Source organism: Elgaria multicarinata, chromosome 2 (genome assembly GCF_023053635.1).
Source record: "Elgaria multicarinata webbii isolate HBS135686 ecotype San Diego chromosome 2, rElgMul1.1.pri, whole genome shotgun sequence".
NCBI classification, from domain to species: domain Eukaryota; kingdom Metazoa; phylum Chordata; class Lepidosauria; order Squamata; family Anguidae; genus Elgaria; species Elgaria multicarinata.
Window position 1 is genome coordinate 7,369,848 of NC_086172.1, and position 18,450 is coordinate 7,388,297.

At 40.2% G+C, this 18,450-nt stretch overlaps 1 protein-coding gene across 1 annotated transcript; it reads right to left on the reverse strand.

Moving 5' to 3' along the window:
* Nucleotides 1-688: 688 nt before the first annotated feature.
* FAM161A (FAM161 centrosomal protein A) lies at nt 689-17,221 on the reverse strand. The gene is made up of 9 exons (XM_063115863.1): nt 17,087-17,221; nt 11,880-12,106; nt 9,449-10,642; nt 7,951-8,118; nt 7,667-7,766; nt 6,721-6,881; nt 5,459-5,553; nt 3,398-3,498; nt 689-700 (listed from the first exon to the last, which is right to left on the reverse strand). Exons 1-9 carry the CDS (start codon nt 17,219-17,221, stop codon nt 689-691), a joined length of 2,193 nt encoding a protein of 730 aa, XP_062971933.1.
* Nucleotides 17,222-18,450: the final 1,229 nt, after the last annotated feature.

Here is an 18,450-nt window from a genome sequence, read left to right on the forward strand (position 1 = left end):
ATGCTTGGTTAAGACATCGAGCACTAATTAAATCCTTTTCAAATGCATAAACCATCCGTGCTAGCTAGGGACGAAGAGAATTGTAAGAACAACTCTGGAGGATACCAGGATGGGGAAGGCTAGCATAAATCAATAGTCACAATTCAGCAAGTTCTTGAAGTGTTTCAACGATTTTACAGTATCAATTTAAATATTGAAGAAAATAAACTTAAATCAACATATTTTCATGTATAAATGTTAATGACACAATCTTCTTTTTCCAAAGGGAGAAGGAACGTAACCTTCTACTAGATGTAATGTTAATCATGTACACTCGAAGATGGTTTCTAGAAGAAGCAATACCGTACATAAGGAGGACACTGAGGAAATGTGGAATAAACTCCGAATATGGAAAGTGAAACGTCAAACTTGTCATCTAGTTAACATACAAACATTTTCTGTGAAATCAGTGGAGGCAGGCATCAGGCTGCATCACTCAACTACAGTATATTCATTTGGTTGCCTAATTGGATACCTAGTTCGGGTTTTGTATGTTTTAATTAAATAGCTTGACTTTCTGTGCTAAGGGAGACATATACACTTTTAATGCTAAAGTGTGTAGCTGTGTTGCGCACATCCATCAAGGTAAAATGTCAAGAATAAGCCATTTGTACATCAAATTCTATAAATAGCATAGAATTTGATACTATTAGACAATCAACTGTAAAAAAAAGAAAAGAAAAAAGATAAGCATCACAGACTCTACTAGTACCTACCTGTTCAGGAACAAAACATTTCCAAAACAATATTTCTTAAGGGTAGGGAAGGTAAAAGTACTAAAGATGATATTCTGCAGCACATGACATATGGCTATACTTGTTGTATTTACACCTGAAAACTTACTTATAGTGCAATCCTAAACATGCTTATGAAATCGCAACGGAGTTCAATGGAATGTATTCTCAGAAAAGTGCATTTAGGATTGTAGGCTTAGTCGGCCATCACAATGACTAAAGCACTGGGCATTTCAGAAACTACATTTATTTGGGGGTGGGGGACACACACACACAATTGGAACTAGCAACAAAACATTTCAGTGTGGCATCTTTCTGTTCAGGATTTCAGCAACTACACTGTACTCTCCCCACACCCCAATTGTCTGTTTTGCTCCCCTAAGTGTCAGCATCCTGTAGCCTCCAAGTATACTTTGCCCTTATTGGGGCAGTTGGGGGACAGGGTTCCCCCACAAGGGTTCCCCCCTAAAGCTTTGTACTTCTGAAAACCTTGGGATTCCCCAACATCTACTGATCCCTTGTCCCCTTTTGTGTATAGGTGGTGTCATTAGGGCTAAATAATTACCAGCACTCCGAGAATCAAGATTGCTCTTAGGGTATATACATTATTTCTTCGATTCTAAGACGCACTTTTTCCCCATATAAACATCTCTAAAAATGGGGTGCATCTTAGAATCGCGGGTGCATTTATTATTTCTTAGAATCAAAGCTTTTTTTCTGTTGGTGATACTGAAATTAGTGTGCGTCTTACAATCGATGGCGTTTTAAAGTCGAAGAAATACGGTATCATTATAGAAATAAATTTAACCACTTAATTGCCAAGAGGAGTATTTCAATTTTTAGAATTATTTACTGGGAGATTTTGTACTAAAAAGTGTTTTGAAGGTTCTTAACAGTAAGAGGAATAATCAAGATTTTTAAATTATTTTTTGTAAATACTTTGTGCATTTTAAATAATACATAATCCAGTTTAACACAATGGATGTAGGCCAAACAGTGTTGAAATCAATGACAAAACCTCCATGGATTTTAGAGGTGCTGCATAAGTACTGACGTCTGTTTTTACTTTTAATTCTCATCCTATAGCTCTCAAATGGTAAATATAATTACAAATCAAGGATCCAGATTTCTGGATGACAGACTTGCACAGAGACTTGAAAAGCTCATAGTTAATGAAATCTTAAATAAATAAAATTAGATAGCTTAGATGCTATGCCCACCTAAATATTTGCTTTCACACACTTTTGTCCTTTGGTTTCAGTCTAAAAATCAATTACAGTCAATATGCACATATTAGAATATACAAAACTGTAATAGGAAAAAGTTAACATACGAACAAAACAGGGAGAACATGAGTGTCAACTAGCTAATAATCAGATTTACTGCTATCTTGAGCCTTCAGGAGGAGGTAGAATAAAAATTCAAATAAATAATATACAAATGAAGGGCACAGTCTAGTCAAAGTACTCTTACATCTCATAACCTTAATTTCAGTGGGGAAAAAAAAGCAAATGCCTCTCACCACATTAAAAGCAATGGGATTTAGAAGTGCTTAGGTCTGGCCAGGTGGTGCCCAAACATTCTTTAAACAGCACAATCCCCACTGAGCTTAATGGGTTTATTCCCACGTAAGGGTATATAGGATTACAGCCAAACTGTTCATGTTACTCACAGCAAATCAAATTCATAGCCCTCTACCAAACTTCCAGCTGTTACTGATTACATTTTAGCAATCTATTCTGCTGACAAATCATCAGATTTATTTTCCAAAGCACCTTCAGTATAAAGGTTTCATGACTATAGGAAAAAAAAACCAAAAAAACCCACTAGATTTAGTCATACTTAAAGGCCGACACACTGAATTAATGGGATTTATGTTAATCTCCAATTTAAGTCCTGTTAATTTCAACTAGTCTTAAGTATATCTAAGTCTACATCCATAATTCCTAAGAAAAATACCAGTTTCACAATTCTTTCTCAAGAGTAGTGGACTCACTTTTTGAAAAATAAATGGATGAGATCATATGAAGAATGTAGGATAGATATCGAAGGCAATGGTTAGGCACCAGATTACTCCATAGGTACCATCTGTTACTGTTACGCTGCAGGACCAATCAATCAAAACCCTTGCCTATGGAATTTACAGCTTGAAGCACTTCTTCAGATGGCGGTATCCCTGCCTGTGCTGAAGAACCAGGATAAATTTAAGTTTCAGACTCCACATGAAATTTAACAACAAATTCTCCTATTTTTGATCCTTTTGGAGTGGAATGTGTGTGCATATGCTACAAAGATACTATTTATTTTATCTTGCAGGTTAATCCGATTCATGGCAAGAACTAGCTGTATTGCCACTATTATCTTTGCTGTATTGATTCACATGGTTTATGTGTCAGTTCTGTTCCAACCAACTCTCCCACATCCTCTCTTCACATCTTGAGTTAATCCAGGGAAAGCAGACTGTTCCTAGGAATACAGTGATTCGATTTGCATCGTACGATCAATATTTAAACCATATCCAGTCCCTGCACACTGCACGATGCCAAGACAAATCCTGTTATACAGCCTTTCCCTGATCCTTTTAACATTAATATCAGAATGCTTGCTGATTTTAAATTATTTACTGGTTTATCGAAAGCAAGTTGCATGTAGCTGGAATGTTCAGCAATAGCTGTGAGCAGCCAATCCAGTGTCACAACTGCCGGCTCTAGATGGAGATATTCATCTGCACCAAAAGGCGCCATGAAGCAGTTAACCGAGGATAATGATGCAGGTGGTAACTGCAGGCAGCTGTGTACCTGCAATAGCTGTGTGTTTGGAAAGCTGCTGACACACATGGACAAGTATTGCTTCGTTTCACGCTATAAAATATCTCTAAGGGTGACAATCCTAATGAGGAAGATAATAAAAGTATTTATATAGATTTTTTTTTCGAAGTCCACCATTATCCATTAATTCTCTCTTTCAGCAATCCTCATAGCAACACTTAAAGTAGCATTATTATCCATATGGAGAAGCGAAGCTACGTGGCTTTGTATACCAGCTGGTGCAGAACATGAGGAGGACAGTTCTACTGCCCTCATGTCCTACTTGTGGGCTTCCCACCAGCAGCTGGTTGGCCACTGTGGGAACAGAATGGTGGACTAGGTCGGCTTTGGTCTGATTCTGCATGGTTCTTATGTTCTTAGGTTGAGAAATAATAGTGTGCCTGGTACAGGGAATTAACACCCATAAAATAAAATTATGACAGAGTTTAGCATGACCAAAATTTGAGGCCTTTATGAAGTATAGAAGTATAACAAGAGGAAGAAGCAACTCTGAAGAGAGGAAACACAAGAAAGGGGAACTAAAACTAAGGCAAAGATATGTGAAGTCAATAAATGCCAAGGGATTGGGGAAGATGGGAGATTTGCGATCAGGCTATGCCAGACGGTACAGAGATGTATCACCTTATAGTTAGCAGAGGATGATCTTGGTATGGAAATTTGGCAGGGGGGGTTTGGTGGAGAAAAGTCACTGGGAGAAAGGGGTGATACAAAGCGGAAGAATGGATAGATGTGAAGAGATGGGAGTAAAAAGCTGCAGTAACCAATCACATCACATATGATGTTCAAGTGTAAAACTATAAAAGTACAGGAAAGATACTGGGTGGGGGTCACTCCCGACAGGGAACAACCTCTGCTAGCGGGAAGTTGTAACAGCCCTGTAAACTGTGTCTTCATCTCATATTCTAAATTTTAATTACAAATATCATGATTCCATCTTCTTTCTAAAATTATCGATTTGAATTTCTTTTGGTCAGCAAAAAGTCTAAAATACAGCCAGTAGTGATTGTGTGCTTTTAAGAACTGTACTGTTTAAACCCAAGAATAGCTGGTAATCAAGAACCCAGATGTTTTCCTCTGGGGTGGGGTTGTAGGACCCATCTAAAGAAAGGCTTGGGTATATTAAAGTGTATATAATAAAGGCAGCTCTTACATTAATTCCTACACTATGACCACACTCCAGATTTGAGCTGAAGACTACAAGCTCATGCTCTTAACCATGCTACACTAGATAATTCATGGTTGGTCAATGCAATTCATATAAAAATGTTTTACCCAGAAATTTCCATTGTATTCAATTTGGGGTTGGGTCAACTGAAAAGCCAGGAACTTTCAAATTTCTAAAAATATGATGCAGATAAATACTGCTCTTAATATGTACATTTTTAAATAGTGTCAGGATTAATGCACAGTATTTAGAACTATGGGAAGGAACAGAACTGGGGAGCTAGTATTTGCTTAAGTTAGGTAAGGAGAAACGTATACCCTTGTAGAAAAGGTGAAAATTTGGAAGATCCCAGCTGCTACACATGATGTTATAACAAAACGAGTGAGCGAAGTATGTAAACAAAGCTCACAGCCGACCTGCAAATTAAAAGCACTTCAAAACACTATTAGCACCAGAAGACAAATTTTCTTCGTCTCATATCTTATTGGAAGCAACAGATGAAGCTCCAAGCACCAAAACAAAGCAACATGGAAGCAGCAATTATTTCAACTCGCTCTCATCATCACTGGATCTTTCTAGTGAACCTTCATCATAGTTTTCATTTTCATACTCGGAAGCATCTTGGTCATCATGAACTGATTGGGCCTCCTCATCTTCTTCTTCTTCTCCTCCTCCTTCCTCCTCCTCCTCACATGACTGAGCTGACTGGAGTTGTGACTTCTCCTCTCCTTGTGACTTCTCCTCCTCTCCTAGAGATTCTCTTTCTTCTATTTTATTTTCATCATCACTATATGAAAAAGGGGCGAAATTCTTCATATTAGGATGCTCTGAAGGACAATTTATTCCTTTAAAAACATACTAAGAAGCAAGTTCTTAAACATCAATCAGATCATAACCATAAGGAGCTATTTTAAAGCCCTAAACGGCTTGGGGCCAGGCTATCTGAAGGAATGCCTCCTCCCGTACGTACCTGAGGTCATCCTCAGGGGTCCTTCTCCACGAGCCCCTGCCAAAGGAAGGGAGGCAGGTGGCTACCAGGAGGAGGGCCTTCTCTGCTGTGGCACCCCGGCTGTGGAATGAGCTCCCTAAGGAGGTTCGCTTGGCACCTACATTATATGCTTTTAGATGCCAGGTGAAGACCTTTTTATTCTCCAAGCATTTTAACAGTCTATAAATAAATTTTAACTTGGTGTTTTAAATTTGTAATTTTGCATTGCTGCTGTTTTTATCTGGTTGAGCTTTTATATTGTATTTTATATTATGGTTTTATACTGTTGTTTGATACTTTGAATGTTTTTAATTTTTGTGAACCACCCAGAGAGCTCTGGCTATTGGGCGGTATAGAAATGTAATAAATAAATAAATAAATAAATAAATAAATAATATTTTCAGACTTGGCAACTAGGCTAATTTTGTGGTTTTGCACTGGTGATCTAATAATTCATTTAAGAGCATGACTAAATTTAATTTCAAACTGCAGCATTACGTTTTTTGTAAGAAGGAAAAAAAGAGTCTTGTGATTGAAAGTGACACTCCTCTGACTCGGAAGAAATTACTGTTTATTTTGTTTTTATCCTACTTTCCAGGGGGGAAATGTTTCCAAAAATCATCTCACAGCAATTAAAAATTAATACATGCTACTGGGAAGCATTGGACATACGTACATAAAAATAAGCCTGACCATTTTCTCGGACTTACAGACATAAAGATCTTCTACGGAGATATATATTACAAAAGAAAATTGGACTTTCCCCACACAAGTGTATGTCACCTGACCTCCATCTGGATAGGTCTGCCTGCTCCCCAAACAACTGCATAAAAGGGAATTTCACAGAAAGCCAAACTGTCTTTTCCCATTCAATAGTCAAAGAACAGGCAGCAAAGGGATATTCAAAAGCAATTTCAGTTATTCCTGCTTGATAAGAACAGTACAAAGTTCAGTGGTGATACCTACCTTCCTCCATCTGATGCCAGGCCTTCAGAGCCATCACTAGAATGGTCTGGCAAAAGCATTTCTGGAGCCGTTTGGCCTTTCATTGAAACAAACTCTTCACACAGTCCCATTTCTCGGAGTATATCAGAGTAATGTTTCTCTGCTGCTATCCGTGCATTTTTCTGTATTTTAGTGGACGGAAAACAACAAGATGAATCCAGAATTAAGATATTCCCAAGTTTAAATATATACACTTATATATTTAATTGACAAAAATCCCTTATTTGAGAACATAAGAGATCCAAGAGCCGCAAGTCATCCCTACTGTGAAATATAAGTGAATACTATATAGTCCAGACAGCATGCTGCTTCAGACTGAGGCATTTTTAATTTGACACCCACAGCCCAGCTGGCAAACACCTTACAAGTCCAGGCTGCTGCACCAGGCTTCTTTCTCTTTGCCCACAGACAGTAAAAAGGACCGGCAGTCTTAGGGGGAAGGGAGAGGGGCTATCCAGATCAATGCCATATACCAGAAAGGGTGGAACCAGTCCCAACGTGACTGTATTATAGCATTTGATATAACCCACCTTCAGATCCGTCTGGATCAAAAAGCAGAACAGAAATCAAATACATCTTGCAAAGGATCAGCATTTATTGACATAGTGTCTCCTCTGCTCTTTACACTGATGTAAGTGGGTCTGGAATGCAGAGTAAAAGGCAGGATAGCTTTGTTGGTACGTTAAGGTGCACAATTATGAACAAACAGGCAGCAATCGTTGCTGGTGGAGATAACACTGATAAATAAAAGGAGGCCTGTAGGAATAATGCAACAGGAGTCTGATGACTGAGAAGGTGGCATAAGGTACATCACCTCAAGAATCATTACTGAACATCAGATAAAAAGGAAACTGACACCCCAGTGGACACAGATACGTTTAGCAAAGAGATTAGAAAGGTCAGTAACCTGTGTAGCTTGTTCCAACAACAGCGGCCTCTTTTCTACCCTTTCTTCAATTTCTTCCAGCTCCTGGAGATAGTCTCTCATTCTCTGTTTTTCATGTTTCCTGTTGTTCAATATACCATGAGACGGAAATGGTATGGAATGTAAATGTGAGCTCTTTTTTTTAGCAAAATAAAAATGGAAGGAGCAATTCTAGTCTGCCTATGCTACAAGCTATGGCTACCTGCTACTGCAGGAACATTCTTGCTTCTAGGGGGTCTGGATTTGGGGGATATGTGGCAGAATACCTGTATATTTTTAACTTCGATTTATACATCTGAGCTAGGCTCTGATGTGGATCATTCGCCTCAGCCCGGGTGGTTATAAGTCTCTGTAGTTTCCTTGCTCTTTGTTTCTGTTTGGCTCTTCTCCTTTTCTGCTCTTCTTCTACCTTCTTTTTTCCCTCAGTTGATTCCCTGAATGAGAACGTAAACTAAAGCTAAATAAATATAAATTCTGACAAGCGTTTGCAAGAATTTCCAAAGAATATATGCATATGTCCAAGAAATAATGTACTTGTCAATCATCCACTGTGAGAATATACCATGCTGGTTTCTTTACCCTGTTAAAGAAACTTGCCATCCATGCACAGAATTCCCAGACAGACTGTCGCTGCCACCAAGACCATTAGATACAGAAAATTGCTAGCCCCACTAGTTATGTTGTAAGCCTCTCATGCAGCCTCACCTGGCCCCATCTCTGAATGAAACCTGCCGTGACCAAAAATAAAACCTTCAGCCCCATCAAGTGTGATTCAGGGGTAGTGACATTTGCAGGGTCTTTGTGCACCCCTGTCCTATGAATGTAAGAACTCAGCTGGTGATGTGAGAAGAAAAAGTGAGGGCATAAAAGATTTTCTTTCACCCCCTTTGCCCTTACACCGAAGAGCAAGAAGGATAATTTGTCACTGACCCTGTTCAGATGTAACAATGGCATCAGGTGGCAAATCATGGGTTAATTAACACATAAATTGCAGGGGCACGTGCCCCACCTGAACCGCCCACAAGCACCTTCCTGTTTCCACTAACAACACTCCAATGCAGCACTTGAGGGTCGTTTCTGTGATGTCTGAACAGGGGCACTTGGGGGTGTTTGTGGGTTAAATAACCTCAAGTTAACCCAAGAAAAAGTCATTGGTTAACTTTGGGTTGTTTAGCCCACACACACTCATAAGAACCCTTTTCAGATATTGCAGAAACAACCCTCAAATGCGTCATTCAAGAGCTGTTAATGGAAACAATTCATGGGTTAATTAACCAACGATTTGCTGCGGACGCCACCGAAGAGGGCCTCTGTGTCTTTCTCTCTCTCTGACACTGTGATGATTTACTGGTACACTAATATTGGGTACACTAACACTGTGTGTGTGGAGGCAAGCGAAGGAGTAAATTTGGTAGTTTTGCATCACTGCAATCTGTCTTGAGTTTTCAGCTCCTTGTGTTATGGACCTGAGCTACTAGGTAGGCTTATTAATCCTAGTAGGTACCATTAATGATATTTTGGATACCAGGAATACTAAGCTTTCAACCCAAGTTTAAACACCTTGAATTCAAACTCAAAGCTTTTAGGACAGTTTCACTGCAGCCCTAGGTGCCAGTAATGATTATGAACACTTCACTGAAGAATGAACGCAATACTTAATGTAGGTGTTTAGCATATTACCCTATCAACATGTTTTTACTTTCGACAAGCAACTTGGGGAAAACTTACAACGACTGCACTAGTCCTTACCAATGAATAGCTCACCTTATGGCTTGTAATCGTTTTCTTGTAGATTCTGTTATTCTTGGAGATGAAGATTCATCACATCCCAAACGAGATGAATGTGCATTTAACGATCTCATTTGAGGGTTACATCTTGAAGAGGCATAGGGCCAACGTGTTTCTTTTAAATTTTCTTCATCCGTTTGGATGTCCTCAAGAATTCTTTCTTTGTTGGATGGGATATTTGCCGTACAGAGGTTGAAAGGTTCACAAACTGTGATGTGTTTCACTTTCTTCTGTCTCTGAAGCTGGTTCTGGAATTTTTTATGTAACGTTTCAAAATCTGGAACCTTGGCTTTGGTCTTCAGCTTGCATTCTGATTCCTCACTATGTTCAAGGTGGTCTTGCTGCCTATGCTTATTGGTTCCTCTGCTTCCTAACCTGGTGTTGGGAAGAGATGAATTGCGTAGAAGCTCTTCTGATCTCATTTGAATTCTAAGATCTCTGTAGAGCTCTTCTTCCTTTTGCTTCTCACTGATTTCTGAACTGTAAACAAATTTAGGAACTGGCTTTGCTTTGAACACTTTTGCCTTCTTTTCAGGTGAGGAAAGGTCCTTCAACTGCATTTTCCTCATTTCCTTCTTTTGGGCTTCTCTTTCAATAAACTGGAATGGCTTTTGTGTGGCTAGAAGGATCGCTCTCCTTCTTTCTCTAAGGGACTTTCTACGTTCCTCATTTTGCTGCATTATTTCCTGATAGAGAGGGACAAAGACATAACCAGGCACTGGATTGGCTCGGAATTTCTTTTGACACTCTGCTTCCTCCTCTAATTGTTTCTTCAGCAAGTTATTTTCCAGTTCTATTAGTGACTTTGATTTGGTATTCTGTTGTTTTTTCTTAGCTTCTCGAATAGTCATCTGGAAAGGCTCTGGTACTGTTATCTTTGGGGTCCATTTTTTCTTCTTCCTCCTGCTCTTTTTCAAAGGCAGTAATTTGGATGTGATACTTCTGGTGCAGTGGGAATAATCCTCCAGAGAACACCCATCCCACGCATTTTCAATTTGTTCCAAACCAAATGTAAGTGATCCACATTCACTGTCATTTTCTTCTAACTCTAGTTCTTTATCAGACATATCTGATAAATATGAACAGAAAGAATTGTTTAAATCAGGTTCGGAGAACGATTTACGTATATTTTGAAGGTGAAATGAGTTTGTCTCCCATGTTGATCTAAAAGCAACAAAAATGTGAAGGTTAGTTTTATGGAAGCAACAAAATATAAAAGCCTGAATAAAAGAAGATATAGAATACCTTGTCTTGATGAATAAAAGAATGGGGCGCATCTAGAGAGGATGGTTCAAGTCATTACTGAAAGTCTGAGAAAGAGCTCTTTCTGAATTAGGTGACATAGCCAAACTGTTCAGAACAGAAGAGATGAGCTCACTGAGTTTTCTTACATTCAATAGCTTTCCCCCCTGAAGAATTCTTTTGAAATACACTGGAAATCTTGGACTGAACACAGTTGTATGAACCCCGCAGATGTTTTTCATCTTTTCATACATCACGGTTTTGCACTCTTATTATTAGGCAGATTTCAGCATAAGCAAAAGAAAATGTCCTAATTTTATGTAGATTAAAGTAAGGCATTTGTGTTAGTGCCTCGTAATAAAATGCATAGGTTAGAGAAATATTATTTGTATTTTGGGGGTGATCTACACTACTGCTTTTAAAGCGCTTTAAAGCACTTTGAAAACATTTTTGAAAACACTGTATATGCAGTGTGTCCTGGGCCCCAACAGTTGTCAAAACTGTTATAAAGCGCTTTAAAGCAGTAGTGTAGATCCCCTCAAGAACAAGAAATGTTTAAGATGTAGAATTCTATACAGAACGTCCTTAGGCTAGATGTTAAAAAAGGGGTTTTAAAGGCAACAGAAAAAAGAAATGTTCCTGAGCAAGATTCATGTGGTTAAACCTGTAAGCTTGTTTCAATCTTAAAATGATAAACAGACAAAGCTTTTGCAGCCTTCAATAGCATAGAACCATGGATTGTTTGGGAGCAAGCAAGCTGGTTCCTGACTGCTTCCACACTTCCGGTGCACTAAACAAAGTGTCCCTGGGTTCTTCTCCAAGACGTCTGAACCCAGAGCTCTGAGCTCTTAAGGGAGGAAAAGCACCTCTATTGGATAGTACCCTTCATCTTACACTTAAGGAAATTTAAAATCAAATTAATGTGTGTGTGTGAGGGGGGGGGAGAGGGAGAGAGGGAGATGCACCTAACTGTAGAAAAATACTGATTACATGAAAACACAAGAAACAAACATTTTCTGTTCTCTTCCTTTTTCTGTTATATCTGAATTAAATGGGAACATTTTAGTGTGATCATCAGCATGCAAATTTATCTCCAACATGTCTGCAATATTTAACATTTTAAAACAAACAACCAAGAAGTGGAGATAATAGATATAAACCATACCTAGTATTATGGGTCACATCCATGTTGACTAAAGGTTGAACTCCTTTTAGGTACAATTTATTTTGATACATGTTTTCCAATTTTGCCATGGTCTCCAGGTGAGCATGTTTAAGTTCTTCCAGTTTTAAGTAATATTCTTGATTTGAAAGGTACATTTTGGAAAGGTCTATCCAATCTTCTGTATCATCATTAGTGCAACTCTGCTCTCTCTCAGGATTCAAACAATCCTAAAAAAAAGAAAGAGTATATTGCTTTTATTTCCGTATGATAAAATTAACTTTATCAAAACATTTTTAATTTATAAGACCCACGAGGCCAGCTGTAAGTGCCACAAATACTCAGCGTGGTCCAGTATTTGATTCTGCTTAGATCTGCAGAAAGCAGGGTGCCAGCTGCATGGCACTGTCCTTCTGGTCAAAGTTCCTTATCTATTATAAACGATCTATGTGACATAAATACAAGCCCTTTGGGGGCAGCAGACTTTACACAAATGTCTGCACAGCTAAAACAATGCATCTTCTACACTACAGCGTACCTCCTGCCTTGGGACTGGAGAATAGAAGGAACGTACACACCGGCTCTGCCACCAGCTAAAGGACATGGGACCAATGGGCGGCTACACCCCCTGCTCTCAGGAATAACAAGGAAGAGACCTACCTGGTTCATCCATTGGCCAGAGAAGGAGTGGTCGCAAGGAGCTCACTTCCACCTTCCTGTCAGGAAGAGCACTTGACTACAACCAAGAGTTGCCCTGAGACTGCAGAAGGAAGGTGGGAAAATGCTCTGGCTCCATCCTTCGGGCCAAAGGGACAAGAGCCCCCATTCAAACAAGAGGAGGGCAACCAGGATGATCAGGGGTCTGGAAACAAAGCCCTATGAAGAGAGACTGAAAGAACTGGGCATGTTTAGCCTGGAGAAGAGAAGACTGAGGAGAGCACTCTTCAAATACTTGAAAGGTTGTCCCACAGAGGAGGGCCAGGATCTCTTCTCGATCCTCCCAGAGTGCAGGACATGGAATAACGGGCTCAAGTTAAAGGAAGCCAGATTCCAGCTGGACATCAGGAAAAACTTCCTGACTATTAGAGCAGTACGACAATGGAATCAGTTACCTAGGGAGGTTGTGGGCTCTCCCACCCTAGAGGCCTTCAAAAGGCAGCTGGACAACCATCTGTCAGGGATGCTTTAGGGTGGATTCCTGCATTGAGCAGGGGGTTGGACTCGATGGCCCTGTAGGCCCCTTCCAACTCTGCTATTCTATGATTCTATGATTCTAAGAACATCAGCAAGAGATGATTAGCCTGCCCAAAGTGCACTTAAATGCCTGCTTAGAACTCACCACCTTGTACTGACCTTGACCATCAAAAACGGATCCTCCACATCCTTTCCCCTCCTGTCCCCTTTTCCTTGTGTATCTTGTAATATTAGTCTGTTAGCCTGATGGAAGAGCCTGTGACTCTTTTTTATTGCCGTAAGCTGCTCTCAATTGTCGGGAGACAACAATTGTTTGAAAAAGGAAGATTAAAAGGCATTAAATAAATAATATGCCTGCCATAAAGCTCTGCTCTTCACATTTAAAGGGCTTCTGCTCTACAAGGCAGCCTAGAAATATTTTCAATAAATGCAACTACTACTACCAATAAATACCAACAACAAAAATAACATCACACACACTACACCAAGCACTTACTCCTTCAAATGTAAAGTATGGGATGGTGCTATGAGCTTATCCAGGGCACCTTTGGTGATGCACAAAACCCAAGCAACTAAGGACAAAGATTATTTCTGGAGGTGGGTACAATAGGCTGCACACCAACAGCAATCGTGGAACAGGAGAGCTTTTGTGCACTCTGAGAATATATAGGATTGGACTATAAAACAACAAAATTCCTGAAAGACATTATTAGAGCTAGTATGTAAAAATCCCTTTTTCTAATATTGCATAAGTAATGGAATTTGAACAAGGTATATATTGAAATGCTATGCACTCTTTTGTTTAGCTGTGCATAAATTCACTTCAGCTCCTTTGGTATAAAGCTCATTAAGAGATTTAGGTAGATTTGGGGGTACAACAACCATCTGGCATCTATTTATCTAAGCAATACCATTACTTGTGACTTACACATTCTCAGAAACATTACTTGCTCTAATGTCTCCATATAACACAGGTTAAGAAAAATCAAAGAACAATAAAAGAAAATGAAGAATTCCTTTTGTTTGTTGTCCTAAAGGTAAAGAATTTGAAATGTTTCAAAACTTGCAGTTTTGCAGCTCTTTGCAAACAGCAAATTTTAAAATGTAAATCTTTATTCTTATAATGATAGAATATAATGAATTAAACTACAGGCTCTTTTTCTCCATACCACCTTTCACGTGCAATCTGATCACTGCCAACGTTTTGGATGGGGGCAAGGAAGGGTAGGTAAGCACGTTACACACATTTTGCAATGTCCACTCTCCTTCATAGAGGTCAGCCACAGAGGGAGAGAGAGGCCCATGTCTAACCAGGGCATGACACTGCCTGGCTGGCTAGCTAGCAAATTTAAGCAGACTTAGAGTAGTGTCAGCTTATTCAACACTGAGGGTAGTAAGAAGGTCATCATACAACAAAGAAATGATGTCAAAGATTACCACTATATCAACCCAACACAGCAAGAGTTGCCACCTTGGTTATAAGCAAAACTATACAACTCTTTATTAAAGAGACTTTGGCATCCAATATACCCAAAACAAACATTTTTGCTGAGTAAGACATAACCAGAAGTCCATCGACATATCAGATACAGAGTCAAAACTCAGCTAATTGTGGGAGGTGCAATACAGTTAATCCTTCTATTGTTCATATGTTTTGGAAATGCCCAATAGTTGTCTCCTTTTGTGAAGAATTTATCATATAGGTAAACCTTGTATTGGAAAGCTCTTTAATATTTATTGACGTACATATTCTCTTTAAATACTTACCTGCTTCTTGGAATGTAGTACATGATCAGCGTAAATGGATTTGTCATGCCCTCTTGACTGTTAAAAGATTGATACTACAATACTGGAAGGATAAAAGCTCACCATAATGCAATGGATTGAAGAGCTAAAACACTAGCAACATTTGAAAAGAGTGATATATAGGTGCCACTCATGAATGGAGTTTTATTTGGTCCGTTTTTATTGAAGTTTATGAGTAATCTATTCAATATTCCTATTTTAATGTTGTAATATTTCAAACTGAGGTATTTAAAGCATGTAGCTACATTTGCGATTATTATTTTTTAAATGATCTTTCTGTTTGTCTGTTTTGTTTTCTTGAAACTCACAATAAAATTGATTTACCGCATTTCTTCGATTCTAAGACACACTTTTTTCCCATATAAACATCTCTAAAAACAGGGTACATCTTAGAATCGCGGGTGCGTTTATTATTTCTTAGAATCAAAGCTTTTTTTTCTGTTGGTGGTACTGAAATTAGTATGCATCTTACAATCGATGGCGTCTTACAATCGAAGAAATATGGTAATAATAATGATGAAGATCTATACAGAGTGCACAAATCCACCTAGATAGAGCTTTCAGAAAGCTGAGAAAAGTATCACCAATTCAATGAGTACCAGTCTCACAGCTGAACAAGGTATCCCTGGAGTCGGGGGGATTTTGATAGCAGCTTTCCAATGCATATTTTATTTATTTATTTATTTATTACATTTTTATACCACCCAATAGCCGAAGCTCTCTGGGCGGTTCACAAAAATTAAAACCATAACAAAATAACCAATAGTCTAAAAACACAAATACAAAATACAGTATAAAAAGCCCAACCAGGATAAAACCATGCAGCAGAAATTGAAGAACAGTAAAATTTAAATTTAAGTTAAAATTGTTAAAATACTTAACACTTAAAGTGTTAAAATACTTAATGTGAGCAGTTGCTCTTAGACCACGGAGTTGCCACGCTGGCACCTAATGGTTCTGGCTATGAAGCACTATACGGCTTGGGTCCAGGTTATTTGAAAGACCGTATTCTCTCTTATGAGCCTGCCCGTGCTTTGAGATCTTCTGGTGAAGCCCTTCTTTCAGTCCCACCATCTTCACAGCCGTGCTTGGTGGGAACATGGGAGAGGGCCTTCTCGGTGGCTGCTCCGGTGCTCTGGAACTCTCTTCCCGGGGAAGCTAGGCTGGCTCCCTCCTTGATGAGCTTTCAGAAGCAGGCAAAAACTTTTTTGTTCCAGCAGGCCTTTGGAGAATAATCTGGCCCTCCATCTATCATAGAATCATAGAATAGCAGAGTTGGAAGGGGCCTACAAGGCCATCGAGTCCAACCCCCTGCTCAATGCAGGAATCCACCCTAAAGCATCCCTGACAGGTGGTTGTCCAGCTGCCTCTTGAAGGCCTCTATGTTAATGTCTTATAATTTTGTTGTGTATTTTAAATGTTTATTGTTTTGCTTCCCCCCCCCAAATGTATGTTTAAGCCTACCCAGATTAATGTAAAATCAAGAATTTTAAAAAATGTGTTGATTCCTGCACCAATGTTGTTTCCCGCCTCGATCCAAAGGGAGAGGCGAGTAAGAAATATATTATCATTATCATTATTATTATTATGTTTTAAACTTTGTAAGGCTGCCTTGAGGCCCAGCATTGGGCAAAAGGCAGGATAATAATAATAATAATAATAATAATAATAATAATAATAATAATAATAATAATACCCTATTTCTTCCATTCTAAGACACACTTTTCCCCCCATATAAACATCTCTAAAAATGGGGTGCGTCTTAGAATCGCGGGTGTGTCTTAGGGTGTGTGTTTTTTTCTGTTGGTGGTACTGAAATTAGTGTGCGTCTTACAATCGATGGCGTCTTACAATCGAAGAAATAATAAGAGAAAAAGAGGCGACCAGCTCTGGTGCTAAGAAATGTCAAAATAGGTTTCTTTATTTTTTCTTTTCCGAAAGTTAAAAAATGTTCATATATATATATATATATATATATATATATATATATATATAAAAGCAAACTTGTACAAGAAACCTCTTTTGACATTTCTTAGCACCAGCACCAGTCTCCTCTTTCTCTCAGAGGCTTTTCCCCCTCTTCGCCCCCCCCCCCTTCCTAGCCTCGTTCTCTCTCTCTTAACCACTAGGGGGCAGCAACGGGCCCCTCCAGGCAACTGCCAGCCGCAGCGCCTCCCCCCCCCCCCACACACACACACCTGTCCGCCTACCTGGCGCTCGCCCCCCGCCGCCCTGGGCCTTCCTGGCTCCCGTTCGTAGAGCGCGATGGGCGCTCTGGTGCGCGGGTCCACCGGCGTATGGAGACAGGAGACGGCGTGCAGAGCGGCTCGGTGGGCCGCGTCCATGGTGACGACGGCCCTCGCTTGCTGCCCTTGGTTACCGACGGCCTTGGTTACTGGCGCTTCCGGCTTGGGCCGCTACGGCGTCTCTAACAGGACACGACGGCCGCGTGTGGAAAGACGGCCATGCGCGTGGAGGCGGGACTTCCGGGTTACTTTTGACGTGGGGCTCTCCCGCCCACCGCCGCTAGAGGGGGCTCGAGGAGCTACGGCTTTGCAGAGACAACAGCTCCATGGCTGAATCGCAGCCCTGAGTTGGCGGCGGCGGGGGCGGCTCAGGGATCCCTGGGCTTTCAAAATTGGGCCTCATGGGGAGAGGAGCAAAAAGGCCCGGGTGGGGGAGAGGGAAAAGGAGGAGAGGGGGGAGCCCCCTCCCTCCCGCTGCCAACTGTCACTGCTGAACTTTGCAACCAAGAATGTAGTACCTGAATTTCCTTTGCTTTTCTTCCTCCTCCCTCCCAATCCCCTTTCCTTTTGTGTCATTTTTTTTTTTAGATTGTAAGCCTGTGGACAGGGACTGTCTTAAGAAATATTTTTGTAAGCCGCCGTGAGAGCCTTTTTTGGCTGCATGGCGGGATCAAAATGCTTAAATAAATAATAAATAGAAATAAATAAGAAGAAAAGGACCAGATCTACACTACTGCTTTAAAGCGCTTTATAACAGTCTTGACAACTGTATCTGGAGTGTGTCCTGGGCCCCAACAGTTGTCAAAACTGTTAAAAAGCGCTTTAAAGCAGTAGTGTAGAGCAGTGGTTCCCAGAGAGGGCGGTACTGCCCCCTTGGGAGCGGTGGGACTGCATAGGGCAGCGTTAAGAGGCAAGGGGGCAGCAGGGGGGTGCTCAAGGTGGTCTTTTCCAAGAAGCGCCTCTCCAGAAGGTCTTAAAACCCAGGGGCATTTTTATTATTTATTTATTTAGAATATTTATATACCGTTCCCCATTGTTTATCAATCTCAAACTGTAATCCTGCCCCCTCAACTTCTCCTTCACTTCTATGATTCTAAGTCTGAGTTCCTCCTCCCGCAACAAGCTGCCATTCTGGATTCTGGTGTCATGGACAACAACCTAGAGTTGGAACATTCCTGGGTTTAGCTCGGGAGGCAGGCAGGCAACACACTTTCTCGCTCCCACTCGTTCACAACTACGCAGGGGTTTGTTTAAACTGGGCAGCTGTGACATGCAAACCGGGCCTTTAGGTGCCACTGATTTCAATGGAAAAGTACATACTTAAGTCT